This window comes from Tachyglossus aculeatus, chromosome 21, assembly GCF_015852505.1.
Source record: "Tachyglossus aculeatus isolate mTacAcu1 chromosome 21, mTacAcu1.pri, whole genome shotgun sequence".
Taxonomy (NCBI): domain Eukaryota; kingdom Metazoa; phylum Chordata; class Mammalia; order Monotremata; family Tachyglossidae; genus Tachyglossus; species Tachyglossus aculeatus.
Genome location: NC_052086.1, coordinates 12,037,617 through 12,061,463, shown reverse-complemented (window position 1 = coordinate 12,061,463; position 23,847 = coordinate 12,037,617). Strand labels below are relative to the sequence as shown.

The 23,847-nt window shown below is 51.8% G+C and overlaps 1 protein-coding gene across 2 annotated transcripts in view; it reads left to right on the top strand.

The window, feature by feature from the left end:
* Positions 1-23,847, top strand: part of NSF (N-ethylmaleimide sensitive factor, vesicle fusing ATPase) — a 93,878-nt gene that overhangs the window by 45,929 nt on the left and 24,102 nt on the right. For both annotated transcript variants that reach the window (XM_038763496.1, XM_038763495.1), the window contains exons 10-15: positions 3,153-3,318; positions 6,288-6,362; positions 10,392-10,579; positions 16,552-16,647; positions 16,910-17,066; positions 21,843-21,976. In XM_038763496.1, the coding sequence (XP_038619424.1) occupies positions 3,153-3,318; positions 6,288-6,362; positions 10,392-10,579; positions 16,552-16,647; positions 16,910-17,066; positions 21,843-21,976 (816 nt within the window). The remainder of the gene's footprint in view (positions 1-3,152; positions 3,319-6,287; positions 6,363-10,391; positions 10,580-16,551; positions 16,648-16,909; positions 17,067-21,842; positions 21,977-23,847) is intronic.

Genomic DNA, 23,847 nt, shown 5'->3' with positions numbered 1-23,847 from the left:
TGTATATATTTATTCTATCTATTTCATTTGGTTTATATGTTTCGTTTCGTTGTCTGTCTCCCCCTTCTAATAATAATAATAATAATAATAATGGCATTTATTAAGCACTTACTATGTGCAAAGCACTGTTCTAAGTGCTGGGGAAGTTACAAGGTGATCAGGTTGTCCCACGGGGGCTCACAATCTTACTCCCCATTTTACAGATGAGGTCACTGAGGCCCAGAGAAGTGAAGTGACTTGCCTAAAGTCACACAGCTGACAGTTGGCGGATCTGGGATTCGAACCCATGACCTCTGACTCCAAAGCCCGGGCTCTTTTCCACTGAGCCACGCTGCTTCTCTGACTGTGAGACTGTGAGACTAGACTAGACTGTGAGCCCGCTGTTGGGTAGGGACCGTCTCTATACGTTGCCAACTTGGACTTCCCAAGCGCTTAGTCCAGTGCTCTGCACACAGTAAGCGCTCAATAAATACGATTGGATGAATGAATATGTTTGTACATATTTATTACTCTATTTATTTTACTTGTTTATATTTATTCTACCTATTTTATTTGGTTTATATGTTTTGTTTTGTTGTCTGTCTCCCCCTTGGTAGACTGTGAGCCCGCTGTCGGGTAGGGGCCGTCTCTAGATGTTGCCAACTTGGACTTCCCAAGCGCTTAGTCCAGTGCTCTGCACACAGTAAGCGCTCAATAAATATGATTGAGTGAATGAATATGTTTGTACATATTTATTACTCTCTTTATTTTACTTGTATATATTCTACCAATTTTATTTGGTTTATATGTTTTGTTTTGTTGTCTGTCTCCCCCTTCTAGACTGTGAGCCCACTGTCGGGTAGGGGCCGTCTCTAGATGTTGCCAACTTGGACTTCCCAAGCGCTTAGTCCAGTGCTCTGCACACAGTAAGCGCTCAATAAATACGATTGGATGAATGAGTATGTCTGTACATATTTATTACTCCATTTATTTTACTTGTTTATATTTATTCTACCTATTTTATTTGGTTTATATGTTTTGTTTTGTTGTCTGTCTCCCCCTTCTAGACTGTGAGCCCACTGTCGGGTAGGGGCCGTCTCTAGATGTTGCCAACTTGGACTTCCCAAGCGCTTAGTCCAGTGCTCTGCACACAGTAAGCGCTCAATAAATACGATTGAATGAATGAATGAATGAATGGTATTCACCGAGCGCTTACTATGTTCAGAGCACTGTATTAAGTGCACGGGAAAGTACAGTGCACCAGAGTTAGACGTGTTTCCCTCCCTTGACGAGCTTACGGTCTAGAGGGGTACACAGACGTTAATGGAAATAAGTAATTTAACCTGATCACCTTGTAAATTCCCCAGCGCTTAGAACAGTGCTTTGCACATAGTAAGCGCTTAATAAGTGCCATCATTATGATTATTATTATTATTACCGCTCCGGGGCCGCACAGCGTGGGGCTTAGAGCCCTCTCTGGGCCACCAGCTGGGACCCAGTGAGGTGGACGATGATGATGATGATGGTGGTGGTGGTGTTATTTGGTGTGCACTTACTATGCACCAGGCACTGTACTAAGCGTCGGGAGTAGATACGAGGTAATTGTGTTGGATACGGTCTCTCCCACATAATAATAATAATGGTGGTAGTGTTTGTTGGGCGATTACTATGTGCCGGGCACTGTACTTAATGGTTACGGTCTAGAGGGGTACACAGACGTTAATAGAAATAAGTAATTTAACCTGATCACCTTGTAAATTCCCCAGCGCTTAGAACAGTGCTTTGCACATAGTAAGCGCTTAATAAGTGCCATTATTATTATTATTATTATTATTATTATTATTATTATTATTATTATTACCGCTCTGGGGCCAGCACGGCGTGGGGCTTAGAGCCCTCTCTGGGCCTCCAGCTGGGACCCGGTGAGGTGGATGATGATGATGATGATGGTGGTGTTATTTGGTGTGCACTTACTATGCACCAGGCACTGTACTAAGCGTCAGGAGTAGATACGAGGTAATTGCGTTGGATGCGATCTCTCCCACATAGTAATAATAGTGGTGGTAGTATTTGTTGGGCGATTACTATGTGCCGGGCACTGTACTTAATGCTTACGGTCTAGAGGGGTACACAGACGTTAATGGAAATAAGTAATTTAACCTGATCACCTTGTAAATTCCCCAGCGCTTAGAACAGTGCTTTGCACATAGTAAGCGCTTAATAAGTGCCATTATTATTATTATTGTTATTATTATTATTATTATTATTATTACCGCTCTGGGGCCAGCACGGCGTGGGGCTTAGAGCCCTCTCTGGGCCTCCAGCTGGGACCCGGTGAGGTGGACGATGATGATGATGATGGTGGTGGTGGTGTTATTTGGTGTGCGCTTACTATGCACCAGGCACTGTACTAAGCGTCGGGAGTAGATACGAGGTAATTGCGTTGGATACGATCTCTCCCACATAATAATAATAGTGGTGGTAGTATTTGTTGGGCGATTACTATGTGCCGGGCACTGTACTTAATGCTTACAGTCTAGAGGGGTACACAGACGTTAATGGAAATAAGTAATTTAACCTGATCACCTTGTAAATTCCCCAGCGCTTAGAACAGTGCTTTGCACATAGTAAGCGCTTAATAAGTGCCATCATTATTATTATTATTATTATTATTATTATTACCGCTCTGGGGCCGCACAGCGTAGGGCTTAGAGCCCTCTCTGGGCCTCCAGCTGGGACCCAATGAGGTGGACGATGATGATGGTGATGGTGGTGGTGGTGTTATTTGGTGTGCACTTACTATGCACCAGGCACTGTACTAAGCGTCGGGAGTAGATACGAGGTAATTGCGTTGGATACGGTCTCTCCCACATAATAATAATAGTGGTGGTAGTATTTGTTGGGCGATTACTACGTGCCGGGCACTGTACTTAATGCCGGGGCAGATGCAGAGATATTGAGTCGGATACAGTCCTCGTCCCACTTAATGATGTACTTCCCAAGCGCTTAGTACAGTGCTCTGCAATAAATCCGAGGGAATGACTGCTCGGCGCGCCGCGGGCACACGATAAATGCAGCCGTCCCCCTTCCTCGGGCCGGCCCCGAGCCGGCCCCGGTTCCGGACCGGGGGTCTCGGCTCCCGGGGCGCGTCTCGAACCCGCCTCCTCTCCTAGCTGGGCGCCAACAGCGGGCTGCACATCATCATTTTTGACGAGATCGACGCCATCTGCAAGCAGCGAGGGAGCATGGCCGGGTCCACGGGCGTCCACGACACCGTCGTCAACCAGCTGCTGTCCAAGATCGACGGCGTGGAGCAGCTCAACAACATCCTGGTCATCGGTACGGGAGCGGGGCGGGGAGCCCACGGAAATTCCCTGGATCTTGGGGCGGAGCGGGAGTTGGGAATGTGTGCCGCGGGGCCCTGAGAAAGCCTTGGAATCAGTCCGAGGAACTTCATAATAATAATAATAATAATAATAATGTTAGCATTTGTTAAGCGCTTACCGTGTGCAAAGCGCTTTTCTAAGCGCCGGGGCGATGCAAAGTGATCAGGTGGGGCCCATTTTCCAGCTGAGGGAACCGAGGCCCGGAGAAGCGAAGTGCCTTGCCCAGAGTCGCCCAGCCGGCGGTTGGCGGAGCCGGGATTTGAACCCATGACCTCCGACTCCAAAGCCCGGGCTCTTCCCACCGAGCCACGCTGCCGCTCGTTTCCCGACCCTTCGCCGTGCCACTGGGCCGAGCGCTTCAATCAATCAATCATCAATCGTATTTATTGAGCGCTTACTGTGCGCAGAGCACTGTACAATCGATCAATCAATCGTATTTATTGAGCGCTTACTGTGCGCAGAGCACTGTACAATCAATCAATCGTATTTATTGAGTGCTTACTGTGTGCAGAGCACTGTACAATCGATCAATCAATCGTATTTATTGAGTGCTTACTGTGTGCAGAGCACTGTACAATCAATCAATCGTATTGAGCGCTTACTGTGTGCAGAGCACTGTACAATCAATCAATCAATCAATCGTATTTATTGAGCGCTTACTGTGTGCAGAGCACTGTACAATCAATCAATCAATCGTATTTATTGAGCGCTTACTGTGTGCAGAGCACTGTACAATCGATCAATCAATCGTATTTATTGAGCGCTTACCGTGTGCAGAGCACTGTACAATCGATCAATCAGTCATATTTATTGAGTGCTTACTGTGTGCAGAACACTGTACAATCAATCAATCGTATTTATTGAGCGCTTACTGTGCGCAGAGCACTGTACAATCGATCAATCGTATTTATTGAGCGCTTACTGTGTGCAGAGCACTGTACAATCAATCAATCGTATTTATTGAGCGCTTACTGTGCGCAGAGCACTGTACAATCAATCAATCGTATTTATTGAGTGCTTACTGTGGGCAGAGCACTGTACAATCAATCAGTCGTATTTATTGAGCGCTTACTGTGTGCAGAGCACTGTACAATCGATCAATCGTATTTATTGAGCGCTTACTGTGTGCAGAGCAGTGTACAATCAATCAATCATATTTATTGAGCGCTTACTGTGTGCAGAGCACTGTACAATCGATCAATCAATCGTATTTATTGAGCGCTTACTGTGTGCAGAGCACTGTACAATCAATCAATCAATCGTATTTATTGAGCGCTTACTGTGCGCAGAGCATCAATCAATCGTATTTATTGAGCACTTACTGTGTGCAGAGCACTGTACAATCGATCAATCAATCGTATTTATTGAGCGCTTACTGTGTGCAGAGCACTGTACAATCAATCCATCGTATTTATTGAGTGCTTACTGTGTGCAGAGAACTGTACAATCAATCAATCAATCGTATTTATTGAGTGCTTACTGTGTGCAGAGCACTGTACAATCCATCAATCAATCGTATTTATTGAGCGCTTACTGTGTGCAGAGCACTGTACAATCAATCCATCGTATTTATTGAGCGCTTACTGTGTGCAGAGCACTGTACAATCGATCAATCAATCGTATTTATTGAGCGCTTACTGTGTGCAGAGCACTGGACTAAGCGCCTGGGAAGTCCGGTCCCTCCCCAACAGCGGGCTCACAGTCTAGAAGGGGGAGACAGGGAACAAAACCAAGCATATGAACAAAATAAAATAAATAGATATGGACAAGGAAAATAAATAAATGTATTGCTGCTCCACCGATAAAATAAATAGAATAGACACGTACAAGGGAAATTAATAAATGTATTGCTGCGCGGTGGGCACTCAATAAATGCAGATCTCCCGCTTCCTCAGGACGGCCCGAAAACGGCCACCCTCCCAACCGAGTTAGCGGACTCGTTCCCTGCCCACGGAGAGCTGTCAGTCATCCTCATCATCATCAATCGTATTTATTGAGCGCTTACTATGTGCAGAGCGCTGTACTAAGCGCTTGGGAAGGACAGATTGGGACCAGCGGACTTGGCTTGCCCAAAGGAAGCAGGCCCCACTGTAGGCGCGGAGGATTAAGGCGGCGGAAAGAGCAGGGACTGGGATTCGAGAGAGCCGAGTTCAACTTTCGGCCGCGGGCGGGTTGCCGAAGAGAAGCAGCGTGGCTCAGTGGGAAGAGCCGGGCTTGGGCGTCGGGGGTCGGGGGTTCGAATCCCGCCTCGGCCGCCCCTCAGTGACCTCAGCTGTAAAATGGGGGGGCGAAGACCGTGAGCCCCACGTGGGGCAGCTTCATTACCTCGTATCCGCCCCGGCGCTTCGAGCGGTGCCTGGCGCGTCCGTTCATTCATTCAATCGTATTTATTGAGCGCTCACTGCGTGCCGAGCACTGTACTGAGCGCTCGGGAAGTCCAAGTGGGCAACGTCTAGAGGCGGTCCCTGCCCAACAGCGGGCTCACGGTCTAGAAGGGGAGGCAAGGGGGAGCGCTTAACGAATACCAACCTTATCGTTATTATTATTATTATTATTATATAATATATTATATTACATATTATATTATATTATTATTATATAATATATTATATTATATTATTATTGTATATTATATTGTGTTATATTATATTATATTATATAATAATAATAATAATAATAATGGCATTTATTAAGCGCTTACTATTTGCAAACCTCTCTGGGCTCCGCTTTCTTCCTCTGTCGAATGGGGACGAGATGCCCGCTCTTTCCGTTCATTAGTGAGCCCTAAGGGGCTCCGGGGCGGCGACTGAGGCATCACCCTGTACCCGCCTGGCACCGGGCGGGCGCTAAAAAACGCCGTTCTTTGGAAACGAACCGGTTCGGGGTGAAATCGCCCGGCTTTTTCCCCACTGCCGGATTCAGGCATGACCAACAGGCCGGACCTGATAGACGAGGCGCTGCTGCGGCCCGGGAGGCTGGAGGTCAAGATGGAGATCGGTAAGCAGGGCGTTCATCTATCCATCCGTCGATCAATCAATCGTATTTATTGAGCGCTTACTGCGTGCAGAGCACTGGACTAAGCGCTTGGGAAGTCCAAGTTGAGACGGTCCCTACCCGACAGCGGGCTCACAGTCTAGAAGGGGGAGACAGAGAACAAAACCAAACATATTAACAAAATGAAATAAATAGAATAGATATGTACAAGTAAAATAGAGTAATAAATGTGTACAAACATATATACATATATGCAGGTGCTGTGGGGAAGGGAAGGAGGTAAGACCGTATTTTCATTCATTCATTCAGTCGTATTTATTGAGCGCTTACTGTGCGCAGAGCACTGGACTAAGCGCTTGGGAAGTTGAGACGGTCCCTACCCAACAGCGGGCTCACAGTCTAGAAGGGGGAGACAGAGAACAAAAACATATTAACAAAATAAAATAAATAGAATAGATATGTACAAGTAAAATAGAGTAGTAAATGTGTACAAACATATATACATATATGCAGGTGCCGTGGGGAAGGGAAGGAGGTAAGACCGTATTTTCATTCATTCATTCAGTCGTATTTATTGAGCGCTTACTGGGTGCAGAGCACTGGACTCAGCGCTTGGGAAGTTGAGACGGTCCCTACCCAACAGCGGGCTCACAGTCTAGAAGGGGGAGACAGAGAACAAAAACAAACATATTAACAAAATGAAATAAATCGAATAGATATGTACAAGTAAAATAAATAGAGTAATAAATGTGTACAAACATATATACAGGTGCTGTGGGGAAGGGAAGGAGGTGAGATGGTATTTTCATTCATTCATTCATTCAGTCGTATTTACTGAGTGCTTACTGTGTGCAGAGCACTGGACTAAGCGCTTGGCTGGCAACATATAGAGACGGTCCCTACCCAACAATGGGCCCACAGTCTAGAACGGGGAGTGCTCTGCACATAGTAAGCGCTCAATAAATACGATTGATGGTGAACGGGGAGGAGATAGGAAAGAATGAGAGACTGGGAGCCCCGGTCTCTCTGCCACTGGCCCCCTTGTGCAGCCTAGGGAAAGTCTGTGGTTCTCTCCGGGCCTCAGTTTCCTCACGTGTTATACAGGGTGAGGGTGACCATCTCCTCCCCAAATCCCTCTGCCCCCACCTCTTCATGTCCCATTGAATTATCCCGTATCTGCCCCAGGGCCTGGCACCTAGTGACAATCAATCAATCGTATTTATTGAGCGCTTACTGTGTGCAGAGCACTGTACTAAGCGCTTGGGAAGTCCAAGTTGGCAACATATAGAGACAGTCCCTACCCAACAGTGGGCTCACCTAAGTGACCATGTGTTATACGGGGCGATGGCGACCATCTCCCCCCCCAAATCCCTCTGCCCCCACCTCTTCGTGTCCCGTTGAATTATCCCGTATCTGCCCCAGGGCCCGGCACCTAGTGACAACTAAGTGACCACGTGTTATACAGGGCGATGGCGACCATCTCCCCCCGAAATCCCTCTGCCCCCACCTCTTCGTGTCCCATTGAATTATCCCGTATCTGCCCCAGGGCCCGGCACCTAGTGACAACTAAGTGACCACGTGTTATACAGGGTGAGAGTGACCATCTCCCCCCGAAATCCCTATACCCCCACCTCTTCGTGTCCCATTGAATTATCCCGTATATCTACCTCAGGGCCCACACCTAGTGACAACTAAGTGACCAGGTGTTATACAGGGCGAGGGCGACCATCTCCCCCCTAAATCCCTCTGCCCCCACCTCTTTGTGTCCCATTGAATTATCCCGTATCTGCCCCAGGGCCCACACCTAGTGACAACTAAGTGACCACGTGTTATACAGGGCGACGGCGACCATCTCCCCCCGAAATCCCTCTGCCCCCACCTCTTCGTGTCCCATTGAATTATCCCGTATCTGCCCCAGGGCCCGGCACCTAGTGACAACTAAGTGACCACGTGTTATACAGGGTGAGAGTGACCATCTTCCCCCCAAATCCCTATACCCCCACCTCTTCGTGTCCCATTGAATTATCCCGTATATCTACCTCAGGGCCCACACCTAGTGACAACTAAGTGACCACGTGTTATACAGGGCGAGGGCGACCATCTCCCCCCTAAATCCCTCTGCCCCCACCTCTTCGTGTCCCATTGAATTATCCCGTATCTACCTCAGGGCCCAGACCTAGTGACAACTAAGTGACCACGTGTTATACAGGGCGAGGGCGACCATCTCCCCCCTAAATCCCTCTGCCCCCACCTCTTCGTGTCCCATTGAATTATCCCGTATCTACCTCAGGGCCCGCACCTAGTGACAACTAAGTGACCATGTTATACAGGGCAAAGGCGACCATCTCCCCCCTAAATCCCTCTGCCACCACCTCTTTGTGTCCCATTGAATTATCCCGTATCTACCTCAGGGTCCACACCTAGTGACAACTAAGTGACCACGTGTTATACAGGGCGAGGGCGACCATCTCCCCCCCAAATCCCTCTGCCCCCACCTCTTTGTGTCCCATTGAATTATCTTGTATCTGCCCCAGGGCCCGGCACCTAGTGACAACTAAGTGACCACTTGTTATACAGGGCGAGGGTGACCATCTCCCCCCTAAATCCTTCTGCCCCCACCTCTTCGTGTCCCATTGAATTATCCCGTATCTGCCCCAGGGCCCGGCACCTAGTGACAACTAAGTGACCAGGTGTTATACAGGGCGAGGGCGACCATCTCCCCCCCAAATCCCTCTGCCCCCACCTCTTCGTGTCCCATTGAATTATCCCGTATCTGCCCCAGGGCCCGGCACCTAGTGACAACTAAGTGACCACATGTTATACAGGGCGATGGCGACCATCCCCCCCCTAAATCCCTCTGCCCCCACCTCTTCGTGTCCCATTGAATTATCCCGTATCTACCTCAGGGCCCGGCATCTAGTGACAACTAAGTGACCACGTGTTATACAGGGCGAGGGTGACCATCTCCCCCCGAAATCCCTCTGCCCCCACCTCTTCGTGTCCCATTGAATTATCCCGTATCTGCCCCAGGGCCCGGCACCTAGTGACAACTAAGTGACCACGTGTTCTACAGGACGATGGCGACCATCTCCCCCCCAAATCCCTCTGCCCCCACCTCTTCGTGTCCCATTGAATTATCCCGTATCTGCCCCAGGGCCCGGCACCTAGTGACAACTAAGTGACCACATGTTATACAGGGCGATGGCGACCATCCCCCCCCTAAATCCCTCTGCCCCCACCTCTTCGTGTCCCATTGAATTATCCCATATCTACCTCAGGGCCCGGCATCTAGTGACAACTAAGTGACCACGTGTTATACAGGGCGAGGGTGACCATCTCCCCCCGAAATCCCTCTGCCCCCACCTCTTCGTGTCCCATTGAATTATCCCGTATCTGCCCCAGGGCCCGGCACCTAGTGACAACTAAGTGACCACGTGTTCTACAGGACGATGGCGACCATCTCCCCCCCAAATCCCTCTGCCCCCACCTCTTCGTGTCCCATTGAATTATCCCGTATCTGCCCCAGGGCCCGGCACCTAGTGACAACTAAGTGACCACATGTTATACAGGGCGATGGCGACCATCCCCCCCCTAAATCCCTCTGCCCCCACCTCTTCGTGTCCCATTGAATTATCCCGTATCTACCTCAGGGTCCACACCTAGTGACAACTAAGTGACCACGTGTTATACAGGGCGAGGGTGACCATCTCCCCCCGAAATCCCTCTACCCCCACCGCTTCGTGTCCCATTGAATTATCCAGTATCTACCTCAGGGCCCATCACCTAGTGACAACTAAGTGACCACGTGTTATACAGGGCGAGGGCGACCATCTCCCCCCCAAATCCCTCTGCCCCCACCTCTTCGTGTCCCATTGAATTATCCCATATCTGCCCTAGGGCCCGGCACCTAGTGACAACTAAGTGGCCACGCCACAAGTCACTGCTATAACCGAGCGTATGAGCTCGGTCACGGGGGTCGTCGCGGGGCGGCGGCGGCGAGAGGCAGCTCTCGGGACGCTGTCGTCCCCTCAGGGCTGCCCGACGAGAAGGGGCGGCTGCAGATCCTGCACATCCACACGGCCCGGATGCGGGGCCACCAGCTGCTGGCCCCTGACGTGGACATCAAGGAACTGGCGGGAGAGACCAAGAACTTCAGCGGCGCCGAGCTGGAGGGGCTGGTGCGGGCCGCCCAGTCCACGGCCATGAACCGGCACATCAAGGTGAGGAGCGCCGCACCTTCCCCTCCCGTCCCTGAGGTGAACCCCTAGCAGGGCCGGAGGGGGAGGCCGGGGCACCACGGTTGGAGCGACGGGCGCGGTTTTCCCCGGGCCCTTAGATGGGGGCGGCCCAGATGGTCCCAGGAACGGGATCCGGGAGAGCCGAGGCACCAGTGGCGTTGGGATGCTCTCCGGCGGTTTGGGCCGAGCCCTGGAAAACACACAAGGATGAGAACCGGGCTCGTTTCTCAGGCCACGGAGATGTCTCCCCTGGGCATTTCCCCACTGTAGCTCTTGCCCCGAAGTCGCTGGGGTCGAGATGGACGTAGACGACGGGCGGGAGGGAGGCCGGGGGGAGCCTGGAGCTGCACCGTGCAGAGCGGCCGTTCCCATCCGCTCCCGCCCCCGGGAAGGGCAGTGGCCATCGGGACTGCGCCAGGCGGGGCCCGGGTTGGGGCGTTTTTGGTCCCCCAAGGCATCCCAGATGCTCACGGAGTCCCACACCCTTGGGCCGAGCCCTGGGAAAACACCCGAGGATGAGAACCGGGCTCGTTTCTCAGGCCACGGAGGTGTCTCCGTTGGGGAAAAAAACTTGGAATTTCCCCTCCGTAGCTCTGGCCCCGAAGTCCCTGGGGTCGAGATGGACGTAGACGACGGGCGGTAGAGCGGCCGCTCCCGTCCGCTCCCGCCCCCGGGACGGGCAGGGGCCATCGGGACTGCGCCAGGCGGGGCCCGGGTTGGGGCGTTTTTGGTCCCCCGAGGCATCCCAGATGCTCACGGAGTCCCACACCCTTGGGACGAGCCCTGGGAAAACACCCGAGGATGAGAACCGGGCTCGTTTCTCGGGCCACGGAGGTGTCTCCCCTGGGGAAAAGCTTGGCATTTCCCCACCGTAGCTCTGGCCCCAAAGTCCCTCGGGTCGAGATGGACATAGACGACGGGCGGTAGAGCGGCCGCTCCCGTCCGCTCCCGCCCCCGGGAAGGGCAGGGGCCATCGGGACTGCGCCAGGCGGGGCCCGGGTTGGGGCGTTTTTGGTCCCCCAAGGCATCCCAGATGCTCACGGAGTCCCACACCCTTGGGCCGAGCTCTGGGAAAACACCCGAGGATGAGAACCGGGCTCGTTTCTCAGGCCACGGAGGTGTCTCCGTTGGGGAAAAAAACTTGGAATTTCCCCTCCGTAGCTCTGGCCCCGAAGTCCCTGGGGTCGAGATGGACATAGACGACGGGCGGTAGGGAGGCCGCTCCCATCCGCTCCCGCCCCCGGGACGGGCCGGGACCATCGGGACTGCCCGGGTTGGGGCGTTTTTGGTCCCCCGAGGCACCCCTGATGCTCACGGGGTCTCACACCCTTGGACCGAGCCCTGGGAAAACACCCGAGGATGGGAACCGGGCTCGTTTCTCAGGCCACGGAGGTGTCTCTGTTGGGGAAAAAAACTTGGAATTTCCCCTCCGTAGCTCTGGCCCCGAAGTCCTTGGGGTCGAGATGGACATAGACGACGGGTGGTAGGGAGGCCGCTCCCATCCGCTCCCACCCCCGGGACGGGCCGGGACCATCGGGACTGCCCGGGTTGGGGCGTTTTTGGTCCCCCGAGGCACCCCTGATGCTCACGGGGTCTCACACCCTTGGGCCGAGCCCTGGGAAAACACCCGAGGATGAGAACCGGGCTCGTTTCTCGGGCCACGGAGGTGTCTCCCCTGGGGAAAAACTTGGCATTTCCCCTCCGTAGCTCTGGCCCCGAAGTCCCTGGGGTCGAGATGGACGTAGACGACGGGCGGTAGAGCGGCCGCTCCCGTCCGCTCCCGCCCCCGGGACGGGCCGGGACCATCGGGACTGCCCGGGTTGGGGCGTTTTTGGTCCCCCGAGGCACACCTGATGCTCACGGGGTCCCACACCCTCAGCTTACCCATCGCCACGGGCCCCTGCCATCCTCAGCCACACTCCTGCTGGCCCAAGACTGAGGCGATCTGGAGGCGGCCAGGCAGGCCGGGATCGGGCTGGGATTGGGCCGGGATCGGGCCGGGATCGGGCTGGGATCGGGCTGGGATTGGGCCGGGATCAGGCTGGGATCGGGCCGGAATCGGGCTGGGATCGGGCCAGGGTCAGGCACTCCCTGCCAGCCTCCAGCCTGGGCAAGTGACTTGCCCAAAATCACCAGCTGACAGGCAGCGAAGCCGGGATTCGAACCCAGGACTTCCGACTCCAAAGCCCGGGCTCTTCCCGCTGAGCCCCGCTGCTCAGAACTTAAAGAGTTCTGAGAGTCAAGTGGGTATTTGTTAAACACTTACTCCGTGTCGGGGACCGCGCTCGGCACTGGGGTAAATGCGAGCTAATCCGACGCAGTTCGTGTCCCACGTGGGGCTCACAGTCTCAGTAGGCGTGGGAACAGGAATCGGACCCCCATTTTACAGCTGAGGAAACCGAGGCACGGAAACGTCCAGTGACTCACCCAAGGTCACCCAGCAGGCAAGACCTTAGAACCGAGGTCCTCTGACTCCCAGGGATATGAGCTTGGAATTAAATCGTATTTATTAAGCGCTTACTGCATGCAGAGCACTGGACTAAGCGCTTGGGAAGTCCAAGCTGGCAACATAGAGAGGAAGCAGCGGGGCTCAGTGGAAAGAGCCCGGGCTTTGGAGTCAGAGGTCCTGGGTTCAAATCCCGCTCCGCCACCTGTCAGCTGTGTGACTTGGGGCAAGTCACTTCACGTCTCTGTGCCTCAGTTACCTCATCTGTAAAATGGGGACGAAGACTGTGAGCCTCCGGTGGGACAACCCGATCACCTTGTAACCTCGCCAGCGCTTAGAACAGTGCTTTGCACATAGTCAGCGCTTAATAAATGCCATTCTAGACTGTGAGCCCACTGTTGGGCAGGGACCGTCTCTATATGCTGCCAACTTGTACTTCCCAAGCGCTTAGTACAGAGCCGAGCACACAGTAAGCGCTTAATACGATTGATTGATTGACTGATTATTATGAGAAGAAGCGTGGCTCAGTGGAAAGAGCCTGGGCTTTGGAGTCAGAGGTCATGGGTTCAAATCCCGGCTCCGCCACTTGTCAGCTGTGTGACTTGGGGCAAGTCACTTCACTTCCCTGTGCCTCAGTTACCTCATCTGTAAAATGGGGATGAAGACTGTGAGCCTCCCGTGGGACAACCCGATCACCTTGTAACCTCGCCAGCGCTTAGAACAGTGCTTGGCACATAGTGAGCGCTTAATGAATGTCATCATTCTACAGAGACGGTCCCTACCCAACAGCGGGCTCACGTTCATTCATTCAGTCGTATTTATTGAGCGCTTACTGTGTGCACTGGACTAAGCGCTTGGGAAGTCCAAGTCGGCAACATCTGGAGACGGTCCCGACCCGACAGCGGGCTCACGGTCTAGAAGGGGGAGACGGAGAACAAAACCAAACATATTAACGAAATAAAATGAATAGAATAAATATGTACAAATAAAATAAATAGAGTACTAAATACGTACAAACATATATACAGGTGGTGTGGCCAAAATGGGGCACCTCTTTTCCTCCGACGGGAGGGGTGTTAGCCGAACCCCGTGAAGGAGGGTTTTCCGGAGGCCGGAGCCCCGGGTTCGGGCCTGGCCCTGCCACTGCCCTGCTGCGTGACCCCGGGCCAGTCTCTTTTCCCCTCCAAGTCTCATCCTCCTCGTCTGTAAAATCATCATCATCATCAATCGTATTTATTGAGCGCTTTCCGTGTGCAGAGCACTGTACAGAGCGCTTGGGAAGTCCAAGTTGGCCACTTATAGAGACAGTCCCTACCCAACAGTGGGCTCACAGTCTAAAAGGGGAGAAGATACTCACCCATCCAGCCTCGCCGGGAATAGCGGGAGGAGACGTGGGGATCACCCGTCTGAGAAGCTCTTCGGAAAAATAAAAGGGCCGGGGAAGCCGGCAGCGTCACCGTTACAGTTTGATTGCCTTCATTGACCACCACAGCAGCCGTCATTCGTTCATATTGATTGAGCGCTTCCTTCCTCTCCCCCTCGTCCCCCTCTCCATCCCCCCCTTCTTACCTCCTTCCCTTCCCCACATCACCTGTATATATGTTTGTACAGATTTATTACTCTATTTATTTTACTTGCACATATCTATTCTATTTATTTTATTTTGTTAGTACGTTTGGTTTTGTTCTCTGTCTCCCCCTTTTAGACTGGGAGCCCGCTGTTGGGTAGGGACCGTCTCTATATTTTTGCCAATTTGTACTTCCCAAGCGCTTAGTCCAGTGCTCCGCACACAGTAAGCGCTCAATAAATACGATTGATGATGATGACGATGTGTGCAGAGCACTGGACTACGCGCTTGGGAAGTCCAAGTCGGCAACATCTAGAGACGGTCCCGACCCAACAGCGGGCTCACGGGCTGGGAGGGGGGAGACGGACAACAGAACAAAACGTATTAACAAAATAAAATAAATAGAATAGTAAATATGTACAGGTAAAATAGAAAAAAAGTTTTGCCGGGAGGGACAGTGTGGTAGAGAAGGCAGATTAAGAGTAATCATCATCGTCATCATCAGTAATTGTGGTCTTTGTTAGGCATTAATTTTTAGACTGTGAGCCCACTGTTGGGTAGGGACTGTCTCTATATGTTCCCAAGCGCTTAGTACAGTGCTCTGCACACAGTAAGCGCTCAGTAAATACGATTGATTGATTAATTATATCTGCCCTACTTTGTTAGATGCCGCACTAAGCACTGGGATAGATACAGTAATAACAGTAATAATGAAGGCATCATCACCATCATATCCCTCATCATCCCGAGAGCCAGGAAATGGCTTTCCCCTCTCCCTTTAGACTGGAAGCTCCTCTTCCCAAGCGCTTAGTCCAGTGCTCTGCACACAGTAAGCGCTCAATAAATACGATTGATGATGATGATGATGGTGGTGGGCAGGGGGCACGTCCACCAACTCTGTTGGATTGTTTTCCTTCAAGGGCCGAGTACCTGCACGCTGTAGCGCTCAGCCAGTAATAATAATATTAACGATGGCATTTGTTAAGCGCTTACTATGTGCAGAGCACTGTTCTAAGCGCTGGGGTGGGGGGCACAAGGTGAGCAAGTTGTCCCACACGGGGCTCGCAGTCTTCATCCCCATTTTACTGATGAGGTAACTGAGGCTCAGAGAAGTTCGGTGACATGCCCGAGGTCACACAGCAGACGTGTGGCGGAGCGGGATTCGAGCCCATGACCTCTGACTGCAAAGCCCGGGCTCTTTCCACTGAGCCACGCCGCTTCTCATTCATTCATTCGTATTTATTGAGCGCCTACTGTGTGCAGAGCACTGTACTAAGCGCTTGGGAAGTACAAGTCGGCAACACATAGAGACGGTCCCTACCCGCAGCGGGCTCACAGTCTAGAAGGGGGAGACAGACAACAAAACAAAACGTATTAACAAAATCAATCAATCAATCAATCAATCGATCGTATTTATTGAGCGCTTACTATGTGCAGAGCACTGTACTAAGCGCTTGGGAAGTACTAATTGGCATCACATAGAGACAGTCCCTACCCAACAGTGGGCTCACAGTCTAAAAGGGGGAGACAGAGAACAGAACCAAACATACCAACAAAATAAAATAAGTAGGATAGAAATGTACAAGTAAAATAAATAAATAAATAAATAAATAGAGTAATAAATATGTACAACCATATATACATATATACAGGTGCTGTGGGGAAGGGAAGGAGGTAAGACGGGGGGATGGAGAGGGGGACGAGGGGGACGACGATAAATAAAATAAATAGAAGAAATATGTACAAATAAAGTAGGGTAATAAATCTGTACAAATATATTTATACATGTATATATACATATAGTCTCATAGTGGTAGTAGTATGGATGGATGGATGGGTCCTGCGTGGCTGTGACTTTCCCTAGTCCAGTGCTCTGCACACCATAAGCGCTCAATAAATACAATTGATTGATTGATTGATTGATTCTCCCCCATCACCCAGGCGAGCACCAAGGTGGAGGTGGACATGGAGAAGGCCGAAAGCCTGCAGGTGACAAGGGGAGACTTCCTTGCCTCGTTGGAGAATGACGTCAAGCCGGTGAGCGTTCCCGCCCGAAGCAGGGCGCGTCGTGATCCCCCCCCTTCCCTCGGATCGCCCCGATTGGGGGGTGTCCGGGACCGCGCCCCAGGAATGGGGTGGCTGTGGTCTGGACGGAAGGGCTGGGGAACGCGAGGCAGCTCGCCTCTCCCGGAATTCCCGCCGCTGGGATGGTCCTCGCCAGCGGGCCGGACCCCGCCAGCCCCCCGCACCGATCCCGGCCGGGGAAGAGCGAAGTCCCCGCTCCTTGTCCGCCCCGCAGGCCTTCGGGACCAATCAGGAGGACTACGCGAGCTACATCATGAACGGCATCATCAAGTGGGGCGACCCGGTCACCCGCGTCCTGGAAGACGGGGAGCTCCTGGTCCAGCAGACCAAGAACAGTGACCGCACGCCCCTGGTCAGCGTCCTCCTGGAGGGTGAGTCCGTCAATCAATCAATCAATCAATCAATCAATCAATCAGTCGTATTTATTGAGCGCTTCCTATGGGCAGAGCACTGGGCTGAGCGCTTGGGAAGTCCAAGATGGCAACCTATAGAGACAGTCCCTACCCAGCAGCGGGCTCACGGTCCAAAAGGAGGGAGACGGAGAACGAAACCGAACATACTAACAAAATAAAATAAATAGAATAGATATGGACAAGTAAAATAAATAGAGTAATAAATATGTACAGGTGCTGTGGGGAAGGGAAGGAGGAAAGATGGAGAGGGGGACGAGGGGGAGAGCCTCGGGGCCCCCCATCCGCTCCACCCCAGCCCTGCTGTGGCCCGGCAGTAGGGCGTTTCGGGAGCAGTGGAAGACGGCGATTGATTTCCCCCGCCGAGCAGCGCGGCTCGGTGGAAAGAGCCCGGGCTTTGGAGTCAGAGGTCCTGGGTTCGAATGCCGGCTCCGCCGCGAGCCTGCGGCGTGACCTCGGGCCAAGTCACGTAACTTCTCTGAGCCCCAGTTCCCTCATCCGTAAAAATGGGGGTTAAGACCGTGAGCCCCACGTGGGACAACTTGATCACATGGTAGCCCCCCCAGCGCTTGGAACGGTGCTTGGCACATAGGAAGCGCTTAACAAATGCCGTCATTATTATTATTATTATTATTATTATTATGGAACACCTGTGGCCGAAGAGCTGGCTGACCCGCTTCTGTGACCCGTGGGCCCAGGGCAGGGCAGGCTGCGGGCGCAAGTGAGGATCACCCTGGGATGGGGAAACTGAGGGGGCCCGGGAGAGCCGGGGAAGGAGAGAGACCTTGCCCGGGCAGGGGGAGGAGGAGAGCGAGCCAGAGAGCAGCGAATGAATAATAATAATAATAATAATGATAGCATTTATTAAGCGCTGGGGAGGTTGCAAGGTGATGAGGTTCCCAGTCTTCATCCCCATTTTCCAGCTGAGGGGGACTGAGGCCCAGAGAAGTGAAGCGACTCGCCCAAAGTCACGCAGCCGGCAGTTGGCGGAGCCGGGATTGGAACCCACCACCTCCGACCGCCAAGCCCGGGCTCTTTCCACCGAGCCACGCTGCTTGGCGGGGGAGCCGATGGGGAAAATCCGCCGCTCTGTGGCTTTTTCCTGTCAATCAATCAGTCAGTCGCATTTATTGAGCGCTTACTGCGTGCAGAGCACTGTGCTAAGCGCCTGGGAAGTCCAAGTTGGCAACGTATAGAGACGGTCCCTACCCGACAGTGGGCTCACGGTCTTAAAGGGGGAGACAGAGAACAAAACCAAACGTACTAACAAAATAAAATAAATAGAATAGAATGGTCAGTTCTTCATTCTCTGTCCAGCTCTTTTGGTACATTCATTCATTCATTCAGTCATATTTATTGAGCGCTTACTGTGTGCAGAGCACTGTACTGAGCTCTTGGGAAGTCCAAGTTGGCAACGTATAGAGACAGTCCCTACCCAACAGTGGGCTCACAGTCTAAAAGGAGGAGACAGAGAACAAAGCCAAACATACTAACAAAAGAAAATAGAATAGAATAGAATGGTCAGTTCTTCATTCTCTGTCCAGCTCTTTTGGTACATTCATTCATTCATTAGTCTTATTTATTGAGCGCTTACTGTGTGCAGAGCACTGTACTAAACGCCTGGGAAGTCCAAGTTGGCAACAGATAGAGACAGTCCCTACCCAACAGTGGGCTCACGATCTAAAAGGGGGAGACAGAGAACAAAACCAAACATACTAACAAAAGAAAATAAATCATCATCAATCGTATTTATTGAGCGCTTACTGTGTGCAGAGCACTGTGCTAAGTGCTTGGGAAGTCCAAGTTGGCAACGTATAGAGACAGTCCCTACCCAACAGTGGGCTCACGGTCTAAAAGGGGGTGACAGAGAACAAAACCAAACATACTAACAAAAGAAAATAAATAGAATAGAATGGTCAGTTCTTCATTCTCTGTCCAGCTCTTTTGGTACATTCATTCATTCATTAGTCGTATTTATTGAGCGCTTACTGCGTGCAGAGCACTGTGCTAAGCGCTTGGGAAGTCCAAGTTGGCAACAGATAGAGACAGTCCCTACCCAACAGTGGGCTCACGGTCTAAAAGGGGGAGACGGAGAACAAAACCAAACATACTAACAAAAGAAAATAAATCATCATCAATCGTATTTATTGAGCGCTTACTGCGTGCAGAGCACTGGACTAAGCGCTTGGGAAGGCCAAGTTGGCAACATATAGAGACGGTCCCTACCCAACAGTGGGCTCACAGTCTAAAAGGGGGTGACAGAGAATAAAACCAAACAGACTAACAAAAGAAAATAAATAGAATAGATAGGTACAAGTGAAATAAATAAATAAATAGAGTAACAATAGAGATCCAAGTGCTAAACCCATGACAAAACCAGACTAACAAAATAAAATAAATAGAATAGATATGTACAAGTAAAATAAATAAATAAAGAGAGTAAGCAGCAGATTTTCCCCGTCGTCAGGTAGGGCCGACCCACCGCCTCTGTCCCCAGAGACCGCCGTCCACCGCCGAGGTGCGGTGGTCTCTCCGGCTCGCCCTCCGAGGGGTGCGTCCTGCCCACCGGTTCGCTCCATCAGTCAGTCGTATTTATTGAGCGCTACCGTGTGCCAGGGCGCCGTACTAAGTTCTGGGGAAAGTACGCCACAACAATACAACAGACCGGTCCCCTGCCCACGGTGAGCTGACAGGCCGCGGGGGGGAGGCGGACATTAATAGAAAAAAAATCAATTACGGCTATGTACGCAAGTCCCGTGGGGCTGAGAGAAGGGTGAGTGAGGGGTGCGAATCCGCGGGCGAGGGCGACGCAGGAGGGAGCGGGAGAAGAGGAAGCGAGGGCTTCGATTCATTCAGTTTAGACTGTGAGCCCACTGTTGGGTAGGGACCGTCTCTAGATGTTGCCAATTTGTACTTCCCAAGCGCTTAGTACAGTGCTCTGCACACAGTAAGCGCTCAAGAAATACGATTGACGACGATGATGATGATTCATTCGTTCCCCCCTTTTAGACTGTGAGCCCACTGTTGGGTAGGGACTGTCTCTATTTGTTGCCACTTTGTACTTCCCAAGCGCTCAGTACAGTGCTCTGCACACAGTCAGCGCTCAATAAATACGATTGACGACGATGATGATGATTCATTCATTCATTCCCCCCTTTTAGACTGTGAGCCCACTGTTGGGTAGGGACTGTCTCTATTTGTTGCCAATTTGTACTTCCCAAGCGCTTAGTACAGTGCTCTGCACACAGTAAGCGCTCAAGAAATACGATTGACGACGATGATGATGATTCATTCGTTCCCCCCTTTTAGACTGTGAGCCCACTGTTGGGTAGGGACTGTCTCTAGATGTTGCCAACTTGTACTTCCCAAGCGCTTAGTACAGTGCTCTGCACACAGTAAGCGCTCAAGAAATACGATTGATGATGATGATGATTCATTCGATCGTATTTATTGTACTTCCCAAGCGCTTAATACAGTGCTCTGCACACAGTAAGCGCTCAATAAATACGATTGATTGATTGAGCGCTTACTGTGTGCAGAGCACTGTACTAAGCGCTTGGGAAGTCCGAGTTGGCAACGTATAGAGACGGTCCCGACCCAACAGCGGGCTCACAGTCTAGAAGAGAAGGCTTCAATATGTCTTTGAAGGTGGGGAGAGGAATCGTCCGTCGAATGGGAAGAGGGAGGGCATCTCCGGTCAGAGGCGGGATGTGGGCGAGAGGTTGGCAACAAAATCGTGTACTTCCCAAGCGCTTAGTACAGTGCTCTGCACACAGTAAGCGCTCAAGAAATACGATTGGCGACGATGATGATGATTCATTCATTCCCCCCTTTTAGACTGTGAGCCCACTGTTGGGTAGGGACTGTCTCTAGATGTTGCCAATTTGTACTTCCCAAGCGCTTAGTACAGTGCTCTGCACATAGTAAGCGCTCAATAAATACGATTGATGATGATGATGATTCATTCGATCGTATTTATTGTACTTCCCAAGCGCTTAATAATAATAATAATAATAATAATAATAATAATAATGGTATTTATTAAGCGCTTACTATGTGCAAAGCACTGTTCTAAGCGCTGGGGGGATACAAGGTAATCAGGTTGTCCCACAGGGGGCTCACAGTCTTAATCCCCATTTTACAGATGAGGTAACTGAGGCACAGAGAAGTTAAGTGACTTGCCCAAAGTCACACAGCTGACAATTGGCGGAGCCGGGATTTGAACCCCTGACCTCTGACTCCAAAGCCCGTGCTCTTTCCATTGAGCCATGCTGCTTCTGCTTTGCACACAGTAAGCGCTCAGTAAATACGATTGATGGATTGATTGATTAATTGAGCGCTTACTGTGTGCAGAGCACTGTACTAAGCGCTCGGGAAGTCCAGGTTGGCAACGTATAGAGGCGGTCCCGACCCAACAGCGGGCTCACAGTCTAGAAGAGAAGGCTTCAATATGTCTTTGAAGGTGGGGAGAGGAATCGTCCGTCGAATGGGAAGAGGGAGGGCATCTCCGGTCAGAGGCGGGATGTGGGCGAGAGGTTGGCAACAGAATCGCGTACTTCCCAAGCGCTTAGTCCAGTGCTCCGCACACAGTAAGCGCTCAATAAATGCGATTGCCTGAAAACCGAGGCACAGCGACGGCGGCTCCCGTGGGGCCGAGCCGAGCGGCGTTCCCGTCGGGAGACGGGCCGCCCGGGGGGGCCCCGGCCTGACGGGGCGGCCGCCTCTCCCCCCACGCAGGCCCGCCGCACAGCGGGAAGACGGCCCTGGCCGCCAAGATCTCCGAGGAATCCAACTTCCCCTTCATCAAGATCTGCTCCCCCGACAAGATGATCGGCTTTTCCGAGACGGCCAAGTGCCAGGCCATGAAGAAGGTAGCGCCGCTCTTGGGGTCTCCGGTCGCCGGCGGCTCCCGGGTCGCGGCGGGGTGGGGGGGTGGCCCCGGTCCCAGCCTCTTTTCCCACCTTTAACGGGGAGGTGGGACCGCGAGCCCCATGTCGGGCAGGGACCGTCTCTAGATGTTGCCAACTTGGACTTCCCAAGCGCTTAGTCCAGTGCTCTGCACACGGTAAGCGCTCAATAAATGCGATTGATGATGATGATGATGATGTCATCACCCGGCCCACGTCATCCCCCGGGCCTCCCTCTGCCCCTCCGCCAAGCTGGCTCTCTTCCTCCCTTCAAGGCCCTGCTGAGAGCTCACCTCCTCCAGGAGGCCTTCCCAGACTGAGCCCCTTCCTTCCTCTCCCCCTCGTCCCCGTCTCCATCCCCCCCACCTTCCCTCCTTCCCTTCCCCACAGCACCTGTATAGATGGATATATGGTTGTACATATTTATTACTCTATTTATTTATTTATTTTACTTGTACATTTCTATCCTATTTATTTTATTTTGTTGGTATGCTTGGTTCTGTTCTCTGTCTCCCCCTTTTAGACTGTGAGCCCACTGGTGGGGAGGGACTGGCTCTATGTGTTGCCAATCTGGACTTCCCAAGCGCTTAGTCCAGTGCTCTGCACACAGTAAGCGCTCAATCAATACGATTGATGATGATGGTGATGATGTGAGCCCACTGTTGGGTAGGGACCGTCTCTAGATGTTGCCAACTTGGACTTCCCAAGCGCTTAGTCCAGTGCTCTGCACACAGTAAGCGCTCAGTAAATACGATTGATGATGATGATGATGATGTGAGCCCACTGCTGGGTAGGGACCGTCTCTAGATGTTGCCAACTTGGACTTCCCAAGCGCTTAGTCCAGTGCTCTGCACACAGTAAGCGCTCAATCAATACGATTGATGATGATGGTGATGATGTGAGCCCACTGTTGGGTAGGGACCGTCTCTAGATGTTGCCAACTTGGACTTCCCAAGCGCTTAGTACAGTGCTCTGCACACAGTAAGCGCTCAATAAATAGGATTGATTGATAGGGGGGGTCCCTGAAATCAGGGTGCAACCGTCCCCTCCAACACCACCCCCAGCCCTGCCAGTCGTGCCAGCCCGTCGTCTTCCAGTAGACGATGAAAGACTTTACTGAGTTCCCTGCCCTGCCCACCATACTTTACTGAGTACACTTTACTGAGCGTCCACCATACTATCATCAGTCGTATTTATTGAGCGCTTACGGTGCGCAGAGCACTGTACTAAGCGCTTGGGAAGTACAAGTTGGCAACATCTAGAGACAGTCCCTACCCAATAGTGGGCTCACAGTCTAAAAGGGGGAGACAGACAACAAAACCAAACATACTAACAAAATAAAAGAAATAGAATAGATAAGTAAAATAAATAAATAAATGGAGTAATAAATATGTACAAACATATCTACATCTATACAGGTGCTGTGGGGAAGGGAAGGAGGTAAGATGGGGGGGATGGAGAGGGGGACGAGGGGGAGAGGAAGGAAGGGGCTCAGTCTGGGAAGGCCTCCTGGAGGAGGTGAGCGCTCAGCAGGGCCTTGAGGGGAGGAAGAGAGCGAGCTTGGCGGAGGGGCAGAGGGAGCGATATTTCACAACAATAATAATAATGACAATGCTGATCAATCAGCGGGGAAGCACTGGGGAAGCAGCGTGGCTCAGTGGAAAGAGCCCGGGCTCTGGAGTCAGAGGTCATGGGTTCGAATCCGGGCTCTGCCAGCTGTCAGCTGTGTGACTTTGGGCAAGCCACTTCGCTTCTCGGGGCCTCAGTTACCTCAACTGTAAAATGGGGATTAAGATTGTGAGCCCCCCCTGTGGGACAACCTGATCACCTTGTAA